General features: G+C 39.3%; 2 protein-coding genes across 4 annotated transcripts; both read left to right on the top strand.

The window, feature by feature from the left end:
- Nucleotides 1-324: 324 nt before the first annotated feature.
- Nucleotides 325-23,742, top strand: LOC122648697 (WD repeat-containing protein 91-like). Of its 2 annotated transcripts, XM_043841919.1 has the most exons (18): nt 325-344; nt 15,462-15,504; nt 17,441-17,448; nt 18,227-18,618; nt 18,723-18,845; nt 19,362-19,503; nt 19,592-19,911; nt 20,232-20,290; nt 20,465-20,559; nt 20,838-20,940; nt 21,068-21,162; nt 21,236-21,298; nt 21,933-22,008; nt 22,100-22,208; nt 22,333-22,445; nt 22,613-22,671; nt 23,140-23,248; nt 23,497-23,742. In XM_043841919.1, exons 4-18 carry the CDS (start codon nt 18,231-18,233, stop codon nt 23,632-23,634), a joined length of 1,992 nt encoding a protein of 663 aa, XP_043697854.1. In that variant the 5' UTR covers nt 325-344; nt 15,462-15,504; nt 17,441-17,448; nt 18,227-18,230; the 3' UTR covers nt 23,635-23,742. The 2 variants fall into 2 exon arrangements, with proteins under 2 accessions (XP_043697854.1, XP_043697855.1); XM_043841920.1 differs by lacking the exons at nt 325-344; nt 15,462-15,504; nt 17,441-17,448 and adding an exon at nt 15,530-15,642 and having other exon boundaries at nt 18,225-18,618.
- On the top strand, nt 5,696-14,444 carry LOC122648699 (protein ABIL1-like). Of its 2 annotated transcripts, none has more exons than XM_043841923.1 (9): nt 5,696-5,969; nt 7,386-7,468; nt 10,040-10,190; nt 10,283-10,381; nt 10,478-10,565; nt 10,656-10,740; nt 10,863-10,915; nt 11,071-11,177; nt 13,869-14,444. In XM_043841923.1, the coding sequence occupies exons 1-9, from the start codon at nt 5,883-5,885 to the stop codon at nt 14,007-14,009; spliced, it is 894 nt and encodes a 297-aa protein (XP_043697858.1). In that variant the 5' UTR covers nt 5,696-5,882; the 3' UTR covers nt 14,010-14,444. The 2 variants fall into 2 exon arrangements, with proteins under 2 accessions (XP_043697858.1, XP_043697857.1); XM_043841922.1 differs by having other exon boundaries at nt 5,699-5,969; nt 10,283-10,382; nt 10,473-10,565.
- Nucleotides 23,743-25,565: the final 1,823 nt, after the last annotated feature.

The following is a 25,565-nucleotide window of genomic DNA, read 5'->3' as shown; positions in this document are numbered from 1 at the left end:
ACAATTGAAGGACTATGAGAGAAGAATTACCCGACCCATGATTTGGAGCTTGCATGTGGTTTTCGCTCAAGATCCGGAGACATTATTTATATGGTGAGAAGAGCGAAATATACGGTGATCACAAGAGCCTCAAATACTTCTTTACACAAAAGGAGCTCAATATGAGGCAACGGTGGTTGGAGTTGTTGAAAGATTATGATTGTACTATCCATTACCACCCGGCAAGGCAAATGTAGTAGCGGATGCGCTGAGCCGAAAATCTCGGTCTTATCATCGGCATCACTAGCAGCCGGTGAGAAACTCATCGAGGAAGCTAGAAGGATGGACCTGGAATTCTGGTTGATGGTGTTACCTTATCTCTATCAGCTTTATCAGACAATCCACACGGTAGGGCGAATTCAATCGACCCAAGCTTGATGAGGAGATTCAAAAGGTTATTGAGGCTATCAAGGGGGACACGCATGGGAACTGGATTTTACTTTAACAGAGAGTGGTGTTCTCATGTTCGGACAACGGCTATGTGTTCCTAGTAACCCTCGGTTGAGGAAGGAAGTGTTAGCGAGGCCCATGAGTCTCCCTATTCTATTCATCCGGGTAGTACGAAGATGTATAGAGATCGAAGGAATATTACTTGGTGGAGTGGAATGAAGAGGGATGTGGCTGAGTATGTGGCAAAATGTCTTACTTGTCGGCGGTGAAGGCGGACGAGACGCGACCTCATGGCCTCTTACGGTCATTGCTCCGAGTGGAAGTGGGAGCATGTTACCATGGATTTTGTCACCGGGTTGCCCCGCACGCCTAGAGGTGTCGATACCATATGGGTTGTCATTGACGATTGACAAAGACGGCTCACTTCATCCCCATGAAGATTACCTATTCGATGGACAAGGCTGCTCGCTTGTACATTGATAATGTAGTTCGTCTACACGGAGTTCTGTCGGATCATCTCCGATCGGGATCCCGATTTACATCTAAGTTCCGGGGGTTTTCAAAAGGCAATGGGTACACTGTTGAGTTTTAGTACAGCCTTCCACCCTCAAACCGACGGACAATCAGAGAGGACTATTCGGACATTGGAAGATATGCTCCGAGCTTGTGTCATTGATATGCAAGGCATGGGACGAGCATCTCTCACTTATTGAGTTTGCTTACAATAACGATTACCAGGATACTATAGGCATGGCACCGCTTTGAGGCTCGGTATGGGAAGAAGTGTCGGACACCGTTATATTGGGACGAAGTAGGTGAACGGCGTATTCTTGGACCCGAGTTGATTCGAGGCAACATGCGAGAAGGTGGACTTGATTCGTGAGCGGATCAAGGCGGCTCGATCCCAGCGAGAAGGGTTATGCGGACTTGAGACGGAAGGACCTTGAGTTCACTATCGGCGATAAAGTGTTCCTTAAGGTATCACCCTCCAAAGGGGTGATGCGTTCACAAGAAGGGCAAGTTGAGTCCGAGATTTATAGGACCTTTTGAGATCCTTGCACGGATTGGACCGGTGGCATATCGGTTAGCACTCCCTCCATCTTTAGAAGGTGTGCACGACGTCTTCCACGTGTCCATGTTGAGGAAGTATGTCCATGATCCAAGCCATGTATTGACGCATGAACCACCAACTTGCGGCCGACATGTCCTATAAAGAGTCCTGAAAAGATTTTGGACAGCAAGGTTGTTCATCTTCGCAACCGGCCCATTCATTATGTGAAGATAAAATGGTGCAACCATCCAGGAAGAGGAAGCTTCTTGGGAGGCAGAGGTAGAGATGCGGGCGAAATACCCTTTTCTTGCCTATCTACAAGGTACATCAAATTTCGAGGACGAAATTTCTTATAAGGTGGGGGGATGTTATACCATCCAGGATATAATTAATTATCATTTCTTCTCGTGACGTGTAGATACCGCCATGTATGCTGGTGACCTGTTCTCCATGATGGTCAAACCTAGCTACAAAATCGCTGACCACAAGACGGGTTTGCCTGTGGAGGAAAGATTCCTCAACCGCCATGGGGAAAGTTCGTTGACGGCGACTTCGTCGATTACCCTCCAAGTACCAGCCGGAAGCGAGGAGTTCAGGAGAGAGCATCCCGGACCGTCACCTCGCTTGGATAATTCGTTCGGTGATGAGCTTAGCATTGCCGTGGCGAGCTGTTCGGGTCATGGGTAATAAACCATGACAGGGGAAAAGTAAGTTCTAGCCTCAAGACTTATTAATTATTCTTCCCTTGGTAACCTCGGGTGCGGGTCCGGGCTTGAACCGCTCGAGCTATTTCATGAGAGAAGGGAATAATTTAAGTTCGGGTCCCCGCGTACCTTTAGGAAGTACATTGGGGACTTATACCCATCTCATATGAACCCATCTAAGAATGGGCTTTTCCCTAATTAAGGCTGTGGGCAGGCCCATTTAACCTATTGACCCAATGATGGGTTATTCCATCCACTTATCCACATAGAACTAATGGGTTGACCCATTAAGCCTCATGACCCATTTGACTAGAGGTACCCAAATACCCATTTATTATAAATGAGTCCATGAGGGAGAGAGAGAACATTACTTCTCCTTCATCATTCTCTTCTACCCTAAATCGTGGAGGAGAGAAAGAGGAGAGAAAGAGGAGAGGAAGAGAAAGAGGAAGGAGAGAGAGGCTTGGAGGAAGGTGGAGACCCCATCTCTTGGGCCATAAATCGTGGAGCTCTCTCATCTTGGGGGTAGGTAAGCTATTGAACCTTCTTCCTTCTTCTATTTTGGATTTTAAAAGGGGTTGGGTAATGGGAGAGATTGACCTAGATCTCTCTTGGAACCTAGGGAGTCGATGGAGCTTTAAAGCCAAGCTATGGTGGAGTTATTTCACTCCATTATGAGCTCTAATGTGAGGGTTCTCATTGCCATTTGAGAGATTTAAGGTTGGACCCTAATGAGCTTAGGATGGAGTTTCCTAGAAGTCCTTGTGCTTTAAAACCACTTGAAATGGGGTCCTTGGAGGGAATCCTTCGGATTTTGGACCGAAGGTGTGAGGGTTTACATGTGGGTTCAGACCCGCAAGAAACCACTAAATTACCTTCCCGAGAAGGATTCTGTGAAGGTCGGATTTACACTCGGTTTTAGTTTTACGAAACCACATCGCATCCGACCTTGACTAAAACGTCCCGAACCCCGGTTTCCTAGGATTTACATGTGGTTGCGAGAATTTTGGCATGAAACCACTCCCGCAACCACTTTGTTTCGAAACCTTATACTTAAGTGTTTATGGGAGACCTTTGGGGATCCTTTCCTTCGCTCGTTTAACCTTATTTCACTCTTTGTATAGGTTAATATATTCACTTTTGTGGCTTATTGCTTGATCGAGGCGACAATGATAACCTTGGTGCTTGGCGTATACGTTGTGAGTGGGTTTGGTTGTTTGGGCTTGTTATTATTATTGCATTATATATCATGTTCTCATTATAATTAATAAGCATGTTTGCGCATATTGCATAATTTTATATCTATTTGTTATAATGTTGATTGGTAATGTTGTACCTTGATGGGTCTCGGTGCGGTGGAGTACGGTGCGGAACCCGAACACTATATACATTTATGAAGAAATTATGTTGAATGTCATGTTGTATCGTAGCCGTGCGTGTCTAACCGGGCACTAAACCGGATGAAAAGTTGATGCGCCGGATTACCTCTCGGACGATAGGACTTGCATGTAGTATATTTGTGGCTAGGATTTCACACCCTTATGCTACGACCCTTACCAACAGGGGGTTTAGGTGTTGGGTAATCGTACCTCGGATTACGTGGAGGTGGGAGAGGCCAATCATGGTAGTATTGGTTATCGAGGTCCGCCACCGAGTGGTCTTGGAGGCTTCGATCGGCGTAGGTCCCACGTGATAATTGAGGTTTCATTGTGGCGATAAGTTAAGTGACCCACGTGTCTCCGAGTTGTCACGATGCATATGCCATTGACTTAGTTGTTTGTTAGGTGGAAAAATGGACTTAACATGTGCATGCATCATTGGACTATGTGAATTGCGTGTTTGTGCATCCCCATCCCTCACCGGCTCGTGGAGCTAACCCCCTCGTGCGCACATTTTTTTAGATTATGATGCGGTGACGGATATCTCGCGGGACTTGGAGTTCGGCCCTCGGGATACGATGAGATTGGTGAGGAGGAACCGGAGGCCGTGTTTGAGGAACATGACGACGGGTGTCCTTGCGATGATTGTGCCTACGGGCGTGATGATATTCGGGACTCGATCCCTTTTTGATTACTTTTGAGGCTAAGGCCTATGGTGAAATACTTATTGTAATACCATTTTGATAGTTATTAGATGGTCATTGGAAATGTAACTAATTACTGTATTTATCATCTAGCTTTGAACATCTTGTAACTATTCGATTTATACGCTTCGCAATACTACGATCCTTGGAATGTAATATTCCCTTTTTCCGCATTCTAATATTATATTGTGTTAATATTGGTTATGACTGTGCGTTGGGACACTGTGTCAGTGATCCGGGCGGTTTAGTAGGATGACACGCGTCGTCCTAGTCACCCTTTATATGATATTATATTCCTTGTCTGGAATAGGGGCGTGACACTCTGCCTATGTGTTGGGTTGCGTGCCCGAGCACACAGAGCCGTTGGATGGTGCACTACACACTATGTCGCACTATAGAGGACTCGAATCCCAATGCCAAGAGGCTAAACCCTTGCTAGGAGCAACTGAGCAAGGTTATAGCAATCTGTATTTGTATTGATGTGGATCAGCTGTATTGGTTTGTATTGGTCCAATATAGGCTGTTAGCGTCACGTTTTTTAAAATGGCCATTACATCTATGTTAGGTACTCGCACATAACAGATCATCATGTTTCCACAGCCGTTGTCTTCAACGCTTTAGGGTTTTTGCCAGAAGGCAGGTAGCATTTTCTTGATGGCTTTTATTCTATTCTAGGTAGCTCTCTCCATGACTCGAACCTGTGGTGTCTGGCTCTGATACCAAATGTCAGGTACTTAGCCGATACTCCAAAAGCTCCAACACCCATACATTAGAGTGAGCTCCATTATGCACATAACATTGTATGGACTGAAAAATTTAAAAAAAAATCCAGAAATTTATATAAATAACCTGTGCGTAACAGTTGGCCAATACGGGCAATACAATACCGATATTTTAAATACTGGTGCTTGATACTATGACCGATATGGTCGTAACTTATAACAGCTAATCCAACTGATATATGCCCGATATTGTGACCAATACGGTCAACTGCTACATTATCGATACGATACGTACCTAAATCCATGGCTAGGAGGGGCTTTAGAGTATGGACCACCTGAATGCCCAGCAATACGCGAGCATTACCATATCACATTGAGCTTTTAACTGTCGGATTGGAATCCAATACAAAGCAATCACTAGCGTATAGTACACATAGAACTTGAAGCAACCATCAGAATTGACGTTGATGATATACACCTAATCCTCTCTCTCTCCCTCTTGAGAGCGACCACCATCGATCTGTCTTTATTCAACCATCGTCTCCCAGGGTCAGGGCCTCAGGGGGTCAGTCTGTCGTGGTCTCTGCTCAGGAGGAGTGAGGAGCTCCGACACCCAACCACCACGAATTAACTATCCATAAATTCCCTGTCCTTTTCCCCGCTTGCAATAAAATCCAAAATGACGCATTTCCCGGTATTGCTTCTACTCTGTTCTCTCTCCCTCTCGCTCTGCTCTGTAGCTTTCCCACCGAAACCTAACGCATATCTAACCATTAATCTGTCATTATTCATCCGTTTGCTTCCTTCCTTCCTTCATATTTATTCGACCATCCTCGGAGTCTTCTCAGTTCTTACTGATTCTCTGTAAAGCAACATCACCGGAAGTTGTTGAAATGCAGGAATTAAGACTGGAAAATTCGGCCATGACCTTCGACGAGGTCTCAATGGAGAGAAGCAAGAGCTTCGTCAAGGTTCTGCAGGTTAAACTCACGCACTACTTCGTTTTTGATCTGGTTTTCTTTCTTTATTAGTCTGTTCCTCATTTCTTTCTCCAGCAATGGAATTGTTTGTTTTCGTTTCGTTCACTTTAATATATTATATCTCTGTGATGCTTGGATTTTGTTCACACCCCTCTTCTGGTTTCGGAAGTCTCAGTAATTCTTTCCACCATAGTTTCGTCAGTTTTTTATTTCACATTTCAATTATTTGAGTACTAATGAAAGCATTGCAGAGTTGCTTTGTACTAGTGTATTAGTTTGGTGACTTACTTGTCCTCTTTAATTATCACACTTCACATCTGTTATGTTAAAGTTTGCACTTTTTTCTCAAACCTTCTGTTTGCATCGTTCTTCAAGATATCCCTTGCGACTGGCAATGGTTTGGTTGTGAGCTTAATTAATTTTTGCAATAGCACTATCTTCATATTCGTGACCAATTTGATTTGTCAATTTTGGTCACCCCTTTTGAGTTTTGAGCTGGGCCTCGTTGACTCGGTATCCGTTGGTTGAGTTGCTTTGGAAGCTTAGTTGTTGTGTATTTGTGCGAATCTCCACTCCAATGTCTTTTCTTTTTTTTTTTTGGTAATTTGTTTTATTGAAAGCAGAATGATACTTCTATCCTGGGTGGGGGGGGGGGGTGTAGGAGTGGGAGAAGAAACTAGAGTGGCAAACTCGCAAAAAATTTGAAACTAATTAAATGTGGACTTAGTTTCCTTTTTTACTCACTTGAAGGATAGTTTCTTGGCCGTTTGTTTGATGGGGAGGATGGGTTAGGAATGTTGTGGGACTGGGTCCAACAGTGTAGTGGGTTGGGGAACAGGGGTGGGATTTTTACTTTTCCCATGAACAGTTTGAAGTGGGTTGAGGTCACATTATCTGAAATTTCTCTATGCAATTTTCTGGGGATTTGGAAAGAGAGGAACTGGAGAATCATTGAAGGTAGGAGAAGGTTGTCCCAAAGACTGGTGAAAGATGTTTGGTTTATGTTAGTGGAGTAGGTGGTGGCTTTAAAAGAGTTTGAAGGAGTTCAGTCTAGTTATTTTGAGGATGACCTTTGTTCCATTCTTTTAAATGTAGTTTTTGTCAATTTTTTATATTGTATAGGTCATGCTTCCATACAGATTTGTATGGTTTTTTGATGTTTAATGAAAATTTCTCAGTTCTAGTTCATGAAACAAAATACTGAAATGACTGTAGTACCTTTAGCTTCAACCTGTATATATTAGAAAGATGTACCCTCAAACTTTTAAATAGATTTGATATCCTTACGTAGTTACATTAGTTCGTGCTATTTATGATTCTTCATACATCTCCCTAACATGCTCATGCTTTAGCTATCAAATTAGTTGTGTTATTTTTGGAATTTTGGCATGATGCTCTTGCTATTGGTTGTTTCAGGAACTGAAGACCTTACGGCCGCAACTTTATTCTGCCGCTGAATATTGCGAAAAATCTTATCTTCACAGTGAGCAAAAACAGATGTAAGAATACTTCTCATAGACTCATACTACTTGAATGTGAAGGATATATTATTCCCTTTCTTCAGGAGTCTAAGGAAAGGAAAATGATAATTTGGCCACATATGAAATCTTTAGGTGTCTGTCAACAGTTTCTAAGGCTGAGAAAGGGATCCATGCAGCTAATGAAAATGTTTCCAGATGAAAATTAACTAATATTTTACTACCTTAAAATGTTTCAAATGTTTCCCCAGATCGTAGCCAGGGATGAGGGAATCTGGGTAGGCTAGGACCTAATGCTAGCATTTCATCTCAAAATACATTTGAGAGCGCTTAATTAAAAGAATAATTTGGGTTTACTTTGTAGTTTGTATTGTAGCCTCAGAAATGGAAAAGGATTGTTGATATTGTAAAAAAAGAAAATCGAGTCAGTAGCAATGTGAAGTATCAATATGTACCAACCATATCTGTCTGATTACTTATTGGATTTGACTCTTTGCGATACAAAACCGAGCCTGTAGAAGGGAAAAATGAAAAGGAATATGTACAACCTGATGTGGGTCAATACAGGTCAATACATATAGTTATGTATCAAGACAAGGTGAAGTTTTACTTTATTTGACTTGATGTTTAGGGAGGTGGATCCTTAGCCAAAAACGATTTGTTGTAGAGATGGGAGCTATTTGGTTCATCTGGCTGAGAGATCTAAGCTGTGAGTTTGAATCTGGTTCTTGGTTACTGCTAGATCTGATTTCAGGAAATTGTTATTATTTTATTGCTTTGTTTTTGAGGCTGTTATTTGCTGCGTTTAAGAGGTCTAAGGGTTGGAATTTTAACTCTAAAATTTCAAGTGATTTGACTAATTGGTTGATTGGCTAGATCAATTGCTAAGTTGGCTTCCGTAACGAAGGTTGAAGACCATCCGAAACCATAGAAAGGAAAATTACAGAAAGGCGCCACTTTGGAAAAATATTGCTATAATTAGTCTAGTTTAGAAGTTTGTTACCAAAAGGTCCACAGGGGAAAGTTACTTACCGAAAGGCTCCTACTCTGAAAGTTCTTTACCAGAAGGTGCCCAATCTGTAATTTTATTACCAAAAATAACCCAAGGGTAAATTTTTTATGGATAGTATCTTCCTCGCACCATGAGACAACATGCCATTTTTTCCCCCTTTATATGGTAATAACCAAGATCCACAGCCAAAGCAAAGCTATGGACCCTTATCATAAACCCTTATTTTGGAACCTTTGCTTTTATACAATAGTATTAGACCAAGGGTTGACAGCTAAAGCTATGGAACCTAATTATAAAGCCCTATTTTGGGACCTTTCTTTCTAGTAACCAGAATTGATAACATACATTAGATTGTTATACTAGTCATTAATTTGATTCATCCCATAAGCTTATATAATTAATTTGATAATGCTTAATATATTTAAAATTATTAAAAAAATTATTAACTTTTTCCTGTTTCAAATACTTTATTGCTTCCTATCACTGAAGAAACAAATGGTAGGAGTGTATCTAAATGTACAGATTTGTAAGTAGTTAGCCCCCAAAACTTAGCACAGCAATGAGAAACCATTTGAAAGAAGGTAAGCATTATTTTTATTGCCTATTGATGGTGTATTACGCTTAAATACTCTAGTTTTGCATATATCCAAGCATATTCAGTGTCTTTCCAGTACATCTCCTAGACGTCGGCTGCCCGTTATGCTTTCCGATACCACTACTGATACTCGGTACCATGGGCAGTAGAGGCTAGCAGAAGTGTAGATTGGAGCAATACCTAATGGTCAATAGTAGGTATTGATAATTCATAAAAAGAATGGGTAAAAGATTTGCACAATGCCAGCTTAATTTTAAAATTGCATGTTGGCACCCCTCATGAGATTCGGATTACTGTAGCCTACCCCCCTGTAAAATGTCTCATATGCCCCTCTAATGTTTTCCCATAATGCCTCTCTTCCAAGGCATGAAATTGCACAATGTCCGTGTAGCAAACCCTCTCCCAAAAAGAATTAAAGGAAACAATAGGTAAAAGCCAATATGACATTGAAAGAATTATTAGGATACTTTATCAGCTGAGTATGTCAAATTAGATTTACCCATCTGGCTGCTATGTAGATAAATCAACTGTACAATTATCGAAGATGTAGTTGAACATTTTGAACAATCAGTTAAGAAAAAAAAAATACTGCTTTGAAACAAGATTTTATTTATTTCAGAAATGGGTTGGTAAACAAAGTCTATTCCCAATTTCACAAATGTAAATAAGGAGGATGAACTCACCTAACAAAAAATTTTAACATTTTAGACCAACTTATACTCTTTATGTTGGTTAAGCAAATCTTGTTCCGCTAATCTATTGTATTTGGATTGTTTGAGCTAGTTTTAGGTTATTGTAAGTTAAATTCCAAGCAATTACTATTTACAGAATTGTAAGTGCAGGTTCTGATAGTTTTGACTTTTGAGTTATAACCACTGGTTCAGAATCACGTCTCAGTACATACTCACACATGCATGGTAACTATGTAGCTGGGATCGTTGTGAATTTTTTCTAATTCTAATATTGATATGCATAATTTCATCAGGGTACTGGACAACCTGAAGGATTATGCAGTACGAGCTCTAGTAAATGCTGTTGATCACCTTGGCACTGTTGCATACAAGTTGAATGATATCTTTGAGCAACAAACATCTGATGTTTCAACCTTGGAGCGAAAACTTTCATGTCTGAATCAGGTAACATCTTTGCAATGCAATTGACTAAAGCAGTTGTTCTGTTAAATCAATCAATTAATCAAAGATGATTTGACTTCACATGTTCAAATTAGCAAATTCTTACTTGCCAAATTTACACGGATAAAGAAGGTCTCAAGCAGCAGCAGTTGTTGGCATTCATCCCAAGGCATCACAAGCATTATATTTTGCCAAGTATGTTCTAGAACTTTTATAGCCTTAATTTGCAAGTTATCGTTGGAGTAATGGAACAATAACTTGTTTTTTATGGCAACTCTATTCTAGAATCGGTCAACAAGAAAGTACAGTTTAGTCCACAGATACAGACAGATGCCAGGCAAAATCATATACTGGCAAGGCCTCGTATTCATCTTTCAGGTAGCTGGTTTTGTCAGTGGTGCAACAGCTAGATTTTTTTATACCCCCTAGGCACTAAATGAGCATATTGTCTTGATCTGTACTCTGTAGGTACCCCTGCATCAAAAACTCTTTCCTGGCATTTAGCCTCAGAAACAAAGTCTATCTTGACTGGGACTCAAAATGTGTTAACAGGGTGAGTTTATGGAACCCTCATTCATGTTCAATGGATTAATGGATAAAATATCAGATGCATAGGTTTTGAAGTACTTGATGAAGTTGCTCGTAGGGTATCTCTGAAATTCTTCTATGATGCAGCATTGAAGGTCCAAAAGCTACTGGGACAACTCCGGGAGTCTTCCAACTGCTGGGTATGTGTAGTTGGAGTACTCTTACACATGGTAGAATGTGGATAATCTTGTGTTTTGTCCAACTGTTTTACACCTGATTGTGCTCTTCAAGCTATTTTCTCCATTTTGAAGTATTAGTGTTATTCATTGGTTGATGTGAACTCTTATTCCTGTAGATGCTGATGTTGCTGTCTCATCAAAATCCTCAGCTGGTCATCTTCAGACAGCTAAGGGAGCTCCTGCTTCTAGTGCAGTTGTGCAAACATTTGGTGTAACACGCAGGGTAATGTTAAAATTGACAGAAAATAATGATCCATATGTGCCGTACATTTTTCAAAATGCATTACTCATTTCAAAATAAGGTGTTCGAAGGATCTATATTTTTGGCATATAGTGTTATTGGTTTATTTTTACTGTGCTGGCATGCCAGTGATGTGTCAAATCTTAACCATTTATTACGCTAGGAACCAGGCAAGAAATTGATTGGCTTATATCAGGCTGAAATTATCTTCCTAAAGAGGATTTACAGTATTTTGAGGGCACTGTTTGCCTTCTTAACAGGTTCTTCCAGTCTCTAAATGAGATTATATTATCAAGGGCATTTTTCAGCCTTCAAGTCCTTCACTTAATTTAATCCAACCCCTGCCACTGTTCTTACTTGTAGATAACAGAATAAGTAGCAGTGTGGATACTTCAAAGCAAAAGGAGAGCTTAGAGAGCTGAGCGAAGATTGAGCTGAATCTTCAAAATGTTAAAGAACCAAGCTCTATATTAATCTTTACAGAGTGAAAGCCAAATCAAGCTGGGCTAACCACAGCCTAGGGTGAGTCCTTAAAAGTATTAATGAGCTCAGCACCCAGGTTTATCATCAGTGCAAGTGAGACAGCCTAATCTTAGCTTGTTTAAATCCCTAGTTGTTTCTCTTGGGTTGCATTGAGAAATAAGTTATTCCTCATTTGCCTTGGTGGCCTCAAGTAGGTGGTTCGGTGAATCAGCAAGGCCTGTGACCTTCCAGATTTTACTAGATTCATTTTGTGAGTCCCACTTTCAAACCTTGGCTTTTGAGGAACCTCATCCTATTTGTTCCAAGAACAAACCTAGGAGGACCCTGGGGTCAGCTATCCAAAATACCACCTGCCCCAAAATGCAGTTGCTCCACATGTTATCCCTCTATTTCGTTGCCTTCTTTTCAGGAACTTCTGATTCCATCAAGTCCAATTCAATATGGGGGTCCTCTAGATGGCTGACACTGGGTCCCCTAGACATATATCTTGTTCCAATGACATCCCATACTATGATGCCTTATTGAGGAAAGAGCAGGAAGAGATGAAAGAGCCAACTTAGTAAATCAGTCCCTCTAGGGTTGAGAAATTATCGATAACAGGCACCACAGGCCTCCAAAATTAAGGAAGTGGTTTTCAAAAAGGTGTTTGGGAGGAGGATCAACTATACTATATAGTTACTTTGGAGTTCCTCTGTAAGTCAAGTTTACGATCTGTTTGAGGTTTTTGATGTACCTTTGACATCCGCCATTTAGAATATAATTTGGACACTGCCCTGTCTAAACAATGTGGAATGTCCTCAGACACCATGCTCGTTTGATTTCTGTAATCTATGTAAATTACTATTTATTTTTCATCCATCAGATGCATGCTAATTTGATAGCCCAATTTTATTATGGAAGTACATTTCCTAGACCACCAGTCAAGGAACATAATTTTCATGTATGATATTCTATTCCAATGTTACACCGCTTATTCTTTTATGTTACTTTCCAGCGAATTTTGTTTTATATATGACTTGGATTTGTCAAGGTCAGAATGTTTAATGTGGTTATGAATCTGTGTTTAGCACTGATGCACTGTGTCATGAAAAGGGGCTGTGTTAATGCTCATTGATTTGGATTTGCAATTGAAGTATGTTTGACTATTTATTATATGGATAATATCCTTGCAATAAACCGTTTTGAGGTATATTCGTGTTAGAATTGGGACATGTCCCTGTGACATTGATCTGAGGGACAATTTTTCTTTCTTCTGAGAGTTAGAATGACTAAATATCTCGATCCATGAAGTATCATATTGTTTCAATACAGGGCTTATTTAGGCTTTATCTCAAATATTTAATGGAGATTATAGCAATAACATTGATTATATGTTGGTGATTCTTGGAAACAAAATAAGGCATTTGGGTTATATTCATGTGATAATTCTGGTGCATCCAAATGACATGGGACTGAGGGATGGAATATCTAACTTTTTTCTGGGATTTAAATCAACATAAAACTGATCCATGAAGCTGGGTTTGTCTCAGGAGTCAGGACTTGTATTGTTCAAGCCTTTCTCTTTATATATTTTAGCAGAGTTTACAAGACTAATGTTGATTATATATTGGTCAGATTCGAAGACAAAGGGTTTTCACTCTCCAAATGAAAGCTCTGTGGCACTTATTTCTGTCTCAGGGGAGTGGGGGAGTCTGTAATATATGATTAGTCCATTGGCATGTAAAACTGATCCATGAAGCTGGGCTTGTCTCAGGAGTCAGGACTTGTATTGTTCAAGCCTTTCTCTTTATATATTTAAGCAGAGTTTACAAGACTAATGTTGATTATATATTGGTCAGATTCGAAGACAAAGGGTTTTCACTCTCCAAATGAAAGCTCTGTGGCACTTATTTCTGTCTCAGGGGAGTGGGGGAGTCTAATATATGATTAGTCCATTGGCATGGGAAATTTTTTAATTTAATGTTATAGTGATACCCTATATTGCATGTAAAAAATTCTTTCAAGCTAATTGAGATATGTTTCAGTAAATGCATCTGGTGAATGCATGAGCTAAGGTCCTGTTTCGATGAGCTATAGTCATGAAGTCTAGTTCCATTTTGTATTATTAAATGCTGCTTCATCAATTGCCTTTGTAAACTTCTACTGGATGGAGAGGAAACTTATCTTTCTTTTGGTTTGGGATCTCATCAGGATTCTTTGGAAGGATCCAAACAATTGGCACCATTCAAGTCCTTTGACAATGCAGGTAGGCGTGACATTGTACGTGCCCCTGCTCGCAACAAGAGCATTCTATCTGCATTCTTTGTCAAACACAAATCAATGAAGCTGTAGATCTGCAGTGCCTTGTGATATTGAAAGGAACAGTGGAATACTATCTGTCAACTTTGCTTTCAACTAATCAATAGGTGGTTTCAACCATCTCTCTATGAACATAATTAGTGGAGCATTTCATGAGTGGGCAAGTCTGAAGATCACAAAAATCAGATGATCCTCTACCCATGGTGATCTTGGTGGAATAAGCAAACAGCATTGAGGAAGTTCTGAATCCTGGCAGTTCAGGATTTTCCAACATAACCAGCTTCTGGGCAGATCTTCTAGATTGAATTGACCTAATAGATGAGATTTTTCCCTGTTTTTTTGTTCTCTCTCTCTCTGTTCTATCAAAATTGTTGTTCATTTGACTTCTGTTTATATTTATGATTCATGTATGCTGGTGGTTGTGATGAATTGAAGTGATAGTCAATAGCTAATTTTTATGTTGACTTGTTATAAGACAATTCGAACAGTTGTTTCTATACAACCCCCCCCCCCCTCTCTTTAAAAAAAAGGGTGCCGTTCTGATAACGGATACAGATGTGAATCAAATTTGGATTTTAGATCATTGTTTACATATTTGACTTGTGTAACCCGAACCTTCCTCCAAATGGATATGATTTTTTCTTAATCCATGTCCTTAAGTTGTCTTAACTCTTTTCTTTATTTTGAAGATAAGAACATGCCAAATTTTAAGAACCTTCAATATCATTAGCTATTCCGGATTATCCAAATCCAGATATCATCTGACTGGATATGGATACCCATAAAATGATAGATATGCAAATCAAATTCAGATTTTTGACTATCCTCCTTTACATCCCCATGCATTTGGGGTATTTCATTAATTAATTTTGTCAACCTTTAAGTATTCACCTAATAGTCCCTGGATTAGGCTGGATACCATACCTTCAATGGGTGATGTGGTCCCATGGCTTTTATCCAAGATATCGGTCATCGTCGATATAATTGACGCCGATATGTATTGATTGTATCTGGTTGTATCAATACCGATTCTAGTTCAAACAGTATTTTTCATCAAAAACGTATCATTATCCATAATATATGACCGATCCATACCGTTTTAGGTATTGGTAACGGTCATGGTCGATACCGATACACCCGATGAGGCTGAACCGACACTGATTCCTAAACCGTATGTGGTCAACTGCCAAAGGTTTTTCCTTTGTAACTTACTAGATTTTATTTTAGGAAAATGTTTCTGGACAGACATAGTGACTGGCCCGCCCCATGAAAGCGGAAATCCCATCCCAGAGATGCCACAGCGTGCTCGCGTGGCCCCTGCGCTCCTCCACAGAACTGTCATACCTTTTTTGGTTTTGGAGAGTTTCGGGGGGTTTTGAATCGTTTGATCTCATCGGAGAGGAGTTCAACTGGGAAGCGAAAGAAGCATAGGTGGAGAGATTTGAGATTGAAGTGTGAACCACTCACGCTTGGCGACATCCAAATACCGTTTTCCCGAATTGGAGCTTTTACTCGATTCTGAAAATCGCCTATATTAACAAAATACAGAGAAAGGTCAAGCTCGCTTCATAACAAATACTCAACTAGACTTCCTTTGCTGCACAGCAGAACGAGAGAAATCTTCCGGTCCATGTCAATTGCCTTTGTTCTTCTCTGATGCTGTGAGGTACTGAGGTGTTATTTACCTATTGTTTTGTGTACATTTCTCTGCAATTTTACGTACTTAGTGTTGAGTTCCAAGTGTTCTAAACCCTATATATGTTAGGTATCATTGTAGTCTAGAAATTTCTTTTGATGCAAATTTTTTTTTTCCCGCCGTAAGCTGTCACCTTTATATGCACCTCAGATCGATTGCTTCCAGAGTTCAATGTAAAAAGTCAAAGTTCTGTCCCTTGAGAGAACTTGATTGCTTTTTCCCCCCACTTCCTGTGATAAAAATCTTTTTCTTACAGCTTTTATATCAGTTAAAAGCTTAATAGTTGATTGCTGAGCTCTTATTTATACCTGTTTAATACCTTCCGAGAAAGATTATATGTTATGGAGCCCAGAGTATACATTACTGATATCTGAGCCCATATCGTTACCAGTTTAACACCTTCCAAGAAAAAGTTATTTTCAAATACCCAGCCAGACAGCAGTCCTGGAACTGATTTTTCAAATCCTTGCCATCATAATGACTCTTGCTGTTGAACTTCTTGGCTATCACAATGAGCTCTTGTTTTTACCCGAATAAGGCGTCATCCACCTGCCTGAGAGGTCTTTGTTTACCTTTTTGGAAGGCTGGATGCCAGACCATCACATGCTCATCATGCCGTAAGAAAATTATCTTTGCACTCTAAAATGCCAAAGGGGCTATTAGAAAGTTTAGTGCCTCTCTCCATTTTCTCTACAACAGGTTTGAAAATAGCTTACATCTATATTTGGGTTTCAGCAGGTGAGACGATAGGAGGAAGGCAGGTTGCCTATGTTGCAATCCAAATTGATTGCTAAAGCATTCTCCATCTTCCACTAAAAATATCCCTTTTGCTTAAATTTAACCACAAGCAGGATATTGCCTATTTTACTTGTAACACCTAAAGACAATTAGACAACTGTCATGCTTTATTTGAAAAAAAAAAAATGGAAATTGGTTGCAGCCTTGTCCTGCTAGGAGGTTCAAACTCAACTCAACTCAACCTCATCTCAACTAAATGGGGTTTGGCTACATGAATCCTTTTTCTCTAATCAACTCTGTTCAATGCCATACTTTTTATTAATCCTAAGCTCCTGGAGTCATTTTAGGTCTGCCCTAGATTCCATAACTCCTCAATCTGAATCAAGTCATCCCTCCGTACTGGTGCATTCAAAGGCCTTTGTTGCACATGTCCATGCCACCTTAAGCGACTTTCTCTCAACTTATCATATATCGAAGTTACTCAAAATTAGCTCTAATTTGTTCATTCTTTATTTTATATTTTCTAGTTTTACACTTTTACCATTTATCCACCTCAACATCCTCATTTCAGCAACACTGACTTTGTATATTTGTTGTTTTTTAACTGCCAAACATTCAAGTTCATACATCATTGCTGGTCGTATAATTGTCCGAAACAAAAAGAAAAGATAATGGTTCTCAATACCCTATATCCCTTAAGAGTTCCCAGCTGAGGATCCATTAATCCATATGATAGGAGCATTCTGTTGCCATACTTCCATTCAGTCACACTTTTTCTTCTCATGCTCCACTCTATACTAATTTATGGTAGTTGTGAACTTTCCCCCATGTCTATTCTACTGAAAATGCTTTGCTCCTTCATGAGAATCTAACACTCATTTGCCCCATAACTCTGTCCAAAATCTAGCTGCTATAAGTTCCCTTGGATTTTGGGAATCAGTATTTTCAAGCTTCCAGTAAGTCATCCAGAAAGAACCTAGGTATTTATTTTATGAAGACTGATGGGGATGCCGTGTTTCCAATACTAAAATCTTTGGGACAAAGAATTGTTGAGTTGAGTCGCTGATATAATTCTTTATTCTCTGAAGTAAAGATTGTTTTTAGAGAGGGAAAAAAATAAGAATAAAAAAGGAAAAAAGGCCTTACTGCATTACAATGTTTTCATTTCAAGGTATAGAATCTTTTCATATCTATAGAAACGGATTGTGACACATATTGACATTTTAAATGTGCAGATCATTATTTGTTTAAAAGGATTTTTTTCCTGTATGACCCACAGAGGAAGGCCTTCCTTTATGGCCCAAATATCTGCCATGTGGCAAATCAGGAGAGGATAGGGCACAGGGTCCCCTGCTCACATTTCAAGTTAAAATTTTTTTTTTTTTTCCAAAGTAGTTGAAAATAAATGAACCACTGAAAGTATGAGGTAAATGCAATAGATTTTTTTTTTTTTTTTTTTGAGGGGGGGGGGGGGGAAGGGGATATGTTTGAATCTCACTCCGAAAGTTGACTAGTAGCCAATCCAGCTCTATCTATGAAAATTACCATATTACCCTTCTATGCCTTCTATGTGACACAACTAGGTGGGCAATGAAGAAAAGGCTTCCACTGACCACCAAATAATCTTTTGGCATAGGTTATGGCTTAATGCATTCCATTATGCCTGAATGGATATGGTAGATGGAAAAGAAGAAAAGGTAGGTATTGCTAGTTATTCTTATAGTTAAAGATTCTGTAGGTGTCTTTCTCATAACAATATCAAATTGTGGATTGTACAATTGAAGACATGTGCCATTGGTTTTCATGGCTCACAGTTCAAGATGGAGAACATGCAATATGCAGAGGAGCTCGTGAGGGAGTTTCTTGTCTTCAGAGGGTTTACAAGTACTTTGCAATCTTTAGAATCTGAATTATCCACTGATATTGGCAAAGGCTTTCAAGTGGATAAGATTCTAGAGTTAATTTTCTCAGTATATGTGCCCAAATTCCAGGCTGAAAGATTAGTTAGTCTGCTGAATTTTTTCAAGCAATGTTTTTCATCCACTGACATGGTTCTTTTCACCACGTTATCAAAGTTGGAGGTCTCAATTCTACATTACTATATTGTCCATTCTATACAGTCTGGAAGGAAAGACAAACTCATAGAATTTCTTGGGACATATGGCAATGATTTACTACAAAGCAGCCAGGATTGGACGCCATGGTTTGGTTGGTCCTCTGTTCCATCCTTCTGTTTTTCTTTGCCTTGTCTTTCTGTTCTGATCCCTTGAATGTAGTTGCTTTCCTCAATTTATATGTGGATTTGCATGCAGCTATTCCATATCTAAAGAACCCGAGTTTGGATCCTCAATTTCGTGTTTACTTTTCCAGAGAGTGGTTCGATGCCTTACATCTATCATTCAGAAATTTCTTGAGCGAGATCTTCAATGGTTCTCATATCCTTTGGCAGATATTTCTGTTTTAGTTTTTCTTAGTATTCTTTTAAGTGTGCTGGTTTCAATTTAAATTATTTCAATAAAATAATACATGTGAGGAGGCGCAGTGTACGCCATAGGCTCAGAGAGCCTTTTTCCTAATAAAAATTACACATAATGAACTTTAGATTTATTAATTTTGTACTTTATCTGAGGACATCAATCGTAGCCTTCTATTGATACGTTCTATCGATATGGTTTCGTTTCCTCAATTGTGGAGGATTAGACTATTGGATTAATCATTCTCTATTCTATTACGCTTATCCATCATAAAGATGTTTTTAAAAGAAGGGATGTTAATAAAGAAGAATTCTTATGTTTACTGGTTTTCATGATAAGTTCTATTTTCCTGGACCAGAGTATAAATTAAGTTATTTAAAATGGTTTACTCCACCAGTCTAAGTAGCATGTGATCTCTCTCTCTCTCTCAAAATGATTGCATATAAGATTCCCAGAACACTTCCTTGACCAATCCACGCATCCCTGCCCTATTAAAGACCAGTACAGAGAAGAATACAATCAAGCGTCTAGAGAAAGACATTAGACAACTCAATGATAAGTTGTCACAGCTTCAGGCTCTATTAGAGGAAAAGGAGGTTCATCTATGCCTGCTAAAAGGGTAAAGATTGTTTTAAAACAGGGTTTGTTTCCAGAGTATTACTTGGTGCAATTATCTGATTATAAACAGTTGTTGCTTCTCCAAAAAGTATGGTTTCATCAACGATGGAAAGAGGCAGGACCCAAAATGATTTCTCTCCACATACAGTATCTGAGACTCCAGTTAAGGGTGCAAATAAAGCTAATTCTCCATCTGCGGGTCTTGATGAACATGAAGATACTTTTGCAACTGAACAACTGGGAGAAACTGAAGCTGGGGTTCAGGATTGGGATGTTACTAGCCCTGCTACATTATCATCAGGACTGGCTCTATCCAAGCAAGAACATGATGCAAGTTCTACAAAGCTTCCTGTTGGAGATGGTGGAACTGAGGATGATCTTCAAATGTTTCAAGGCGGCCTTTATACAGGTTGTTACTATTTCTTATACTCTCCACCTGATCCCTATGCATAAGAGGTCAGTTTGATCGCAGTGGTTGGGGGGGGGGGTAACTAAAGGCAACAAGGAAAGTATTTCTTTTCTTAGACTTGATTATTTAGATTTTTTTTTTTTCATTTTATTGGTTTCTTTTTTCCCCCCAAAGGACAAAGAACACAGATATCATCTTCATGTTCTTGACAATCTGTTTGAAATTTCCCGTCCACTTTTGGTTCATCAAATGAAAACATTTTATTTTTCTTACCTACCCAAAATGAGCATGCTTGTTAACTGTTGGGCATGATGCCACAGAAAAGGGTGGAGAAGTGCATATAGATGAAGAATTTTCGGAAGTGAAAGTAGAGTTCCAGGTAACATTCTTAATGTAGTATAATTCAAAATTTCTTTCCATATTCTAGTAACCTGTCAAATTTATATGTATGCATTTGGTGTCTTTCTTGTCATAAATCATGTTTCCCTCAAGTTCATGCAATTTACTTTGTTTCCAGTTTGACAAATAGCTTTCTAAGTACCTTCTATTACAGGAAACATTCTTAGGCCACACCAGTCCAATTAGTAGGTGCCGTTTCTCTGCCTCCGGGAACAATGTTGCAAGTGCTTCTGTGGATGGCACAGTCAGGTGCCCATTGTATTTTATTAGTGCATATTTGTTCACTCATTTATTGCACTTAGCCTAGTTATCATTTCAATTGATCTTACAATCTTAGCCAATCTACTTTTGTAGGACCACTGATCATGGGTTTATTTGCTTTCCAAAATTGACAAAAGAATTTGATGGCTAACTTATGTGAATGGTCATCTGACTGTGTCTTGTTAAAGAAGTCATAGTTCTCCCACTTGATTAAATATTGAAGGCGGTTCACAAACTCATTTTGCACATTACATGTTTCAATGAAGGATATGGACGTATGACTCTTCAACCTCAACATCAAGAAATGCAACTATATGTTGCGGGGCAGAGATTATGTCACTTGACTGGGAGTGCAAATCTGACCGCTTGGTATGTTAAATGGAATTTGTTGTAAATTGTGCTTAACTGATGGTTGGTTTTATTTATAGATGGTTCTTCGGCAGTTACAGAGCTTAGAAATTCATTTTTCCACTTTCATCTTTCTTCTTGACAATAGTTGCTCATAGGCACAGCTGATGGGGGCATTAAAGCATGGAATGTTGATGCAAAAAGAGTTGTCTGCGATCTCAACACAACTGCAAGCTACCCGAGGTCCTCATTGAACTTTATCTCCCATCCCATTCTTCCTTTAAACTTGGTATTTACATATTTTTTGGTAGTGTAGAGTCTTGGATCTGAAGTGCAGCCCCGTGGAACCAATTTTTGTCTCTGTGGCAGCCTCTAGAGGGTACTTCCTTTGCATCCAAACTTGTCATTCAAAAACATTTGAACTACTGGAGTTGTGCTTGGAGGATTTGCTAATTCCATCTTGATTTATTTCTTACTGTAGTGAAGATTGGTAATTGACTAGTCTGATTACCATAGTTGCTACCTAGTACCTACTATCTATAATGGAGGTTTAGGACTGTGATGCTAATTTGGTTTTCTTCATTACTCTATAATGGGAGTGACCATGGAGGTCTCTCAGGTAAAAACAAGTCAATCTCATACATCAAAGCCATTACAAACAGAAATTGATCACGTGTCAATTAATAGTTATTACTCTATAATTTATGCAGTAAACCAGGATATACTAAATTAATTGAAATTGGATCATGGAATTAACAAGGAATTAGCATGTATTACACATAACAAGGAATTAAAAAATCTTAACAGGCTGATGATTTGGCAAGGAGAACTGCTACTATGAGGTAAAAGAATGCTTGACTGCATTGATCCGATTATTTTGTAGTTATAGATGGTAGTCAAAATTAGGTAATCGTGATAAGTTGTGCACAGATAACTCTTGCCTATCTTTCTTTTCCTTATTTCCTTTTTTTTTTGGGTTGGAAGAGATTCAAATGATTACATTGTCCTTGCAGGCATGGCTCAAGTTTTATTGACCAAATGGGGTTTGCTTCGTTGACTGTTTGGAACATGAAGACGTGGAAGCCTATGGTTTGCATTTGCTTGTTCAAGAACTTCATATTTTGGTGGTTCCTTCTGAGTTTCTACTGCTAATCTCTATGAAAAATTTCTTTTCGTGAAGACAGTCCTTCCTCTTGGTAATGATCCACCAGCAATTACGTCTGTTTGCTTTAATCACAATGGGAAGATTTTAGCTGCCTCTGCAACTGATGGAATGATTCACATGTTTGGTATCCTTCAGTTTAGTCTGATGGTGAATTCATTTGGGTCCCTATATGATCCAGTCTCCACTTACCTGTACATAGATATACTTTGATTTTTGTTTATGTATCTGTCATCCTTAATAAGTAAAAGACATGTCAGCCGGCTTACAAATTACAGGCTGGCCTGCCCATGATTCTGCTCTAAGCTCTGTTCTGTTTGGTCCTGATGAGACGAGCATTTTCAGCTTGGCTTCTGATGGAAAAGTGAGTACCATTTACAATTTTTTAGGGTTTTACCAATATATAGTGCAATACCACTTAGTATTGTTCTCTAATCAGCATGTATTTGGGTTAGGTATGTTGCTCCTAGATGGTCCTTTCCTGATATACAATGAATGTGGAGAAGTTAACTTCCAAGTGTTTGCTTGTAGATATTTGAATGGAGCTTGCATAACCAGGGTCAAATTCTTTGGTCTGGAGATTGCAGCAGGTGTGCCCACTACTTGGCTGTCTTTGAACCATGACTTTGTTTTCCCATTTCTAGAATTAAGAGGATTGTTAACATTGTTATGACAGTAATGTCTTATTGGCTCAGAAGCATTCTACAACCACTATAACTTGCCACAACCGTGCAGACCAGTGTCATGCATGGACATCGGGTGTAAAACAGTGACATGTGCAGACCAGGTTGCATCAATATTGGTTAAATGATAGAGAGAAAACAGTTTTATGTTCATGGTGCATTGAACATTTTGCCTGCCTAACACATTTGTACTGTTGATATATCATTACCTCCATTTGTATTTTTCTCGTGAGCTTTTCTTACACGTGTTTACCTGAACTACTCTTTTAGTTGTAGTATTTAAAACTTGCAGTGCTTATGTAACACTATTTCACTTGTAATTCATTATCCGTTCTTCTGAAAGGATCTTAAGCATTTGTGATTCCTGTTTTGTAGGTTCTTCAACCTCGAGAGTGCAGAATTCTGCAGGCATGAAATGGCATTAGACGCGAATGGAAAGAGACTATTGGTAACTTCAAATTCAGTTAGATCACCTATATATCAGGTGAACCCCCAATGAATTACTTCTTTGTCATCTTTCTTGCTACTTTTGGGACAATGGGGTTGGGCCTGGGATTCATGGAGCTTGCACACCATATTGTACAGTTGGCACACTGACAAAGTTGGCTGTAGACGCATTATCCTGACCATCGAATTGGCAGTCATGGATTGACCATTGACCATAACCCTTGCAAATGGTGGTCTCGTCCTTAGTATTAGAGAGTTCTCATGAGATCGAATTCGATGATTCAGGTTCAAGGTCATCATACAAGAGGTTTGAGAACACTTCCACACTCAGCAGCTATAACAACAGTTGATTGGCACCCAACCTTGCCTATCTACTTGACTGGATCAGCTGATCACTCAGTCCGAGTCACATCCATTTGCTGAGGTTTCTTTTGTTAATTCTTTTCCCCCCATTTTATGGGTTCTTCTTTATTCATTATGCCCTTCATTTATTTATTGTTTATTTTGGTGGATGGAATGTGATTTAACTCAGGTTTATATAACATTGTCAAAACGGGCCCAATCTGCTCTACTAACACTAAGAGTGCCGCAAAAAAAAAAAAAAAAACTTACAAATTATTTGACACCTTAAGGGGTGTTAAACTGTTAATAAGAAAATCCATTTATTAATTATTTATTTTGGTTGAGAGTATGGGATTTAACTTGAGTCCGGATCAGTTCCTTGTACAAGGAGCAATTATTCTCATTGTACGATGATACGCTGACATGTGGTAAAGCCGTAACCGGCTACCTTCTCTTTAAATTTTATTGGTTATGAATTTCTTTATTTGACCCTATCCATCTTTTTCTCTCTCCCTTTTCTTTATTTGATTATTTCCCTCTTCATTTTTTTGGGTAACAAGCTTTATTATCTATACCACGGGAAAAAACAACCCCATAGGCATCAGAAAACAGAAAGGAACAAAGAAACAAAGGAGGGATATAATCCCAAAACAAATCACACTAGTTCTTAGCTCCAACAGTAGCAAGGACATTCGGACAAAAATTTCCTTCCCGTAAAGTATGAGAGAACTCCACGAAGTCAAAACAAGGCCATAGAGCAATACAGTCTTCTATGGTGTATCTTATTCTCCATGGAATATTTGATGTAGAGCCTTCCAGAATGGATACAATAAGGAGGTTCTCACTCTCAATACAAATACATTGTAGTCCCTTGTTCCGCGCACTAAGAAGTGCATGCCGAATTGCTAGAGCCTCAACAGTGCAAGCAAAATTCTCCTTGGTTTCCTTGGCAAAACAGAGGAGGAATCTACCAAAGCAATCTCTTCCTACACCTCCAATTCCGGATCTACTAGGGTTTCCTTGACTTGCCCCATCCACGTTGATCTTAACCACCTAATCGTCTAGAGGAATCTAGACAATCGATTTTTGCACCCGAGTATGGACAGAAGTCTTATGATTGAATTCTTCCATAAAAGGGTTAACTTTATGGAATATAGAACTAGGAGAAGAGGAGGAATGATCGGACGTAAAGGAGAGGTAGGCAGTCCAAATATACCACAGAGTACTAAAAATCATAGACAAGCTTGAATTAGATGATGAACTCGTGCTTAGAAGATCCACGACCTGAAATAAGTTCTCCTTGATATCAATCCATCCTTCAACAGGATTAGGATGAATAAGGGCCCAAATGGATTGAGAGAAATGACAAGAGAGAAACAAATGATTAGGATTCAAATCTTGAGCTCCGCATCTTTGATAGTGCGACGGTAAATGTGCTTGTCTTTTGTTAAGAAAATCAATAGTAGGCAATCTACCATGGAACAGTTTCCAAGCAAAGAACAACGCTTTTGGAACAGTTTGAACATGCCACATCTTCAACCAAACCTTATTTTGGGGTCGTAGGCCATCCTCAATAGCCAGTCTATATGCCGAAGAAACAAAGAATGAACCACTAGAAGTATGAAGCCATATAAATCTGTCAAGTTTAGGGATTATAGGAATAGGAATAGAGAGAATGCTAATCGCAATACCTAGAGGCCACCATCGTAAAATAAGATCATCCTTCCACCTGTGATTAGTATGATCAATCAATTGGTAAAGAAGAGTTGGAGCATGACGGTGAATAGGAAAAGGTGCACTCCCCGGTTAGTGATTAAGAATCCAGAAATCAGACCAAGGGTTTATGCTCAATCCATCATCCACTTGAATAAACAAACCCTGATGTAGAAGAGATCAAGCTCGGATAATAGACTTCCAACCCCATGAAGCTGTGGCTGAAGTTGTTGCATGTCCCTTCAACTGATTTCTTTCCCAAGAAGGAATTCTGGGGAATGAGAAGCTCCCACGCCTTT

This window comes from Telopea speciosissima, chromosome 1, assembly GCF_018873765.1.
Source record: "Telopea speciosissima isolate NSW1024214 ecotype Mountain lineage chromosome 1, Tspe_v1, whole genome shotgun sequence".
Classification (NCBI taxonomy): domain Eukaryota; kingdom Viridiplantae; phylum Streptophyta; class Magnoliopsida; order Proteales; family Proteaceae; genus Telopea; species Telopea speciosissima.
Note: the sequence above shows the minus strand (reverse complement) of the source record. Positions and strands in the feature narration are given on the sequence as shown.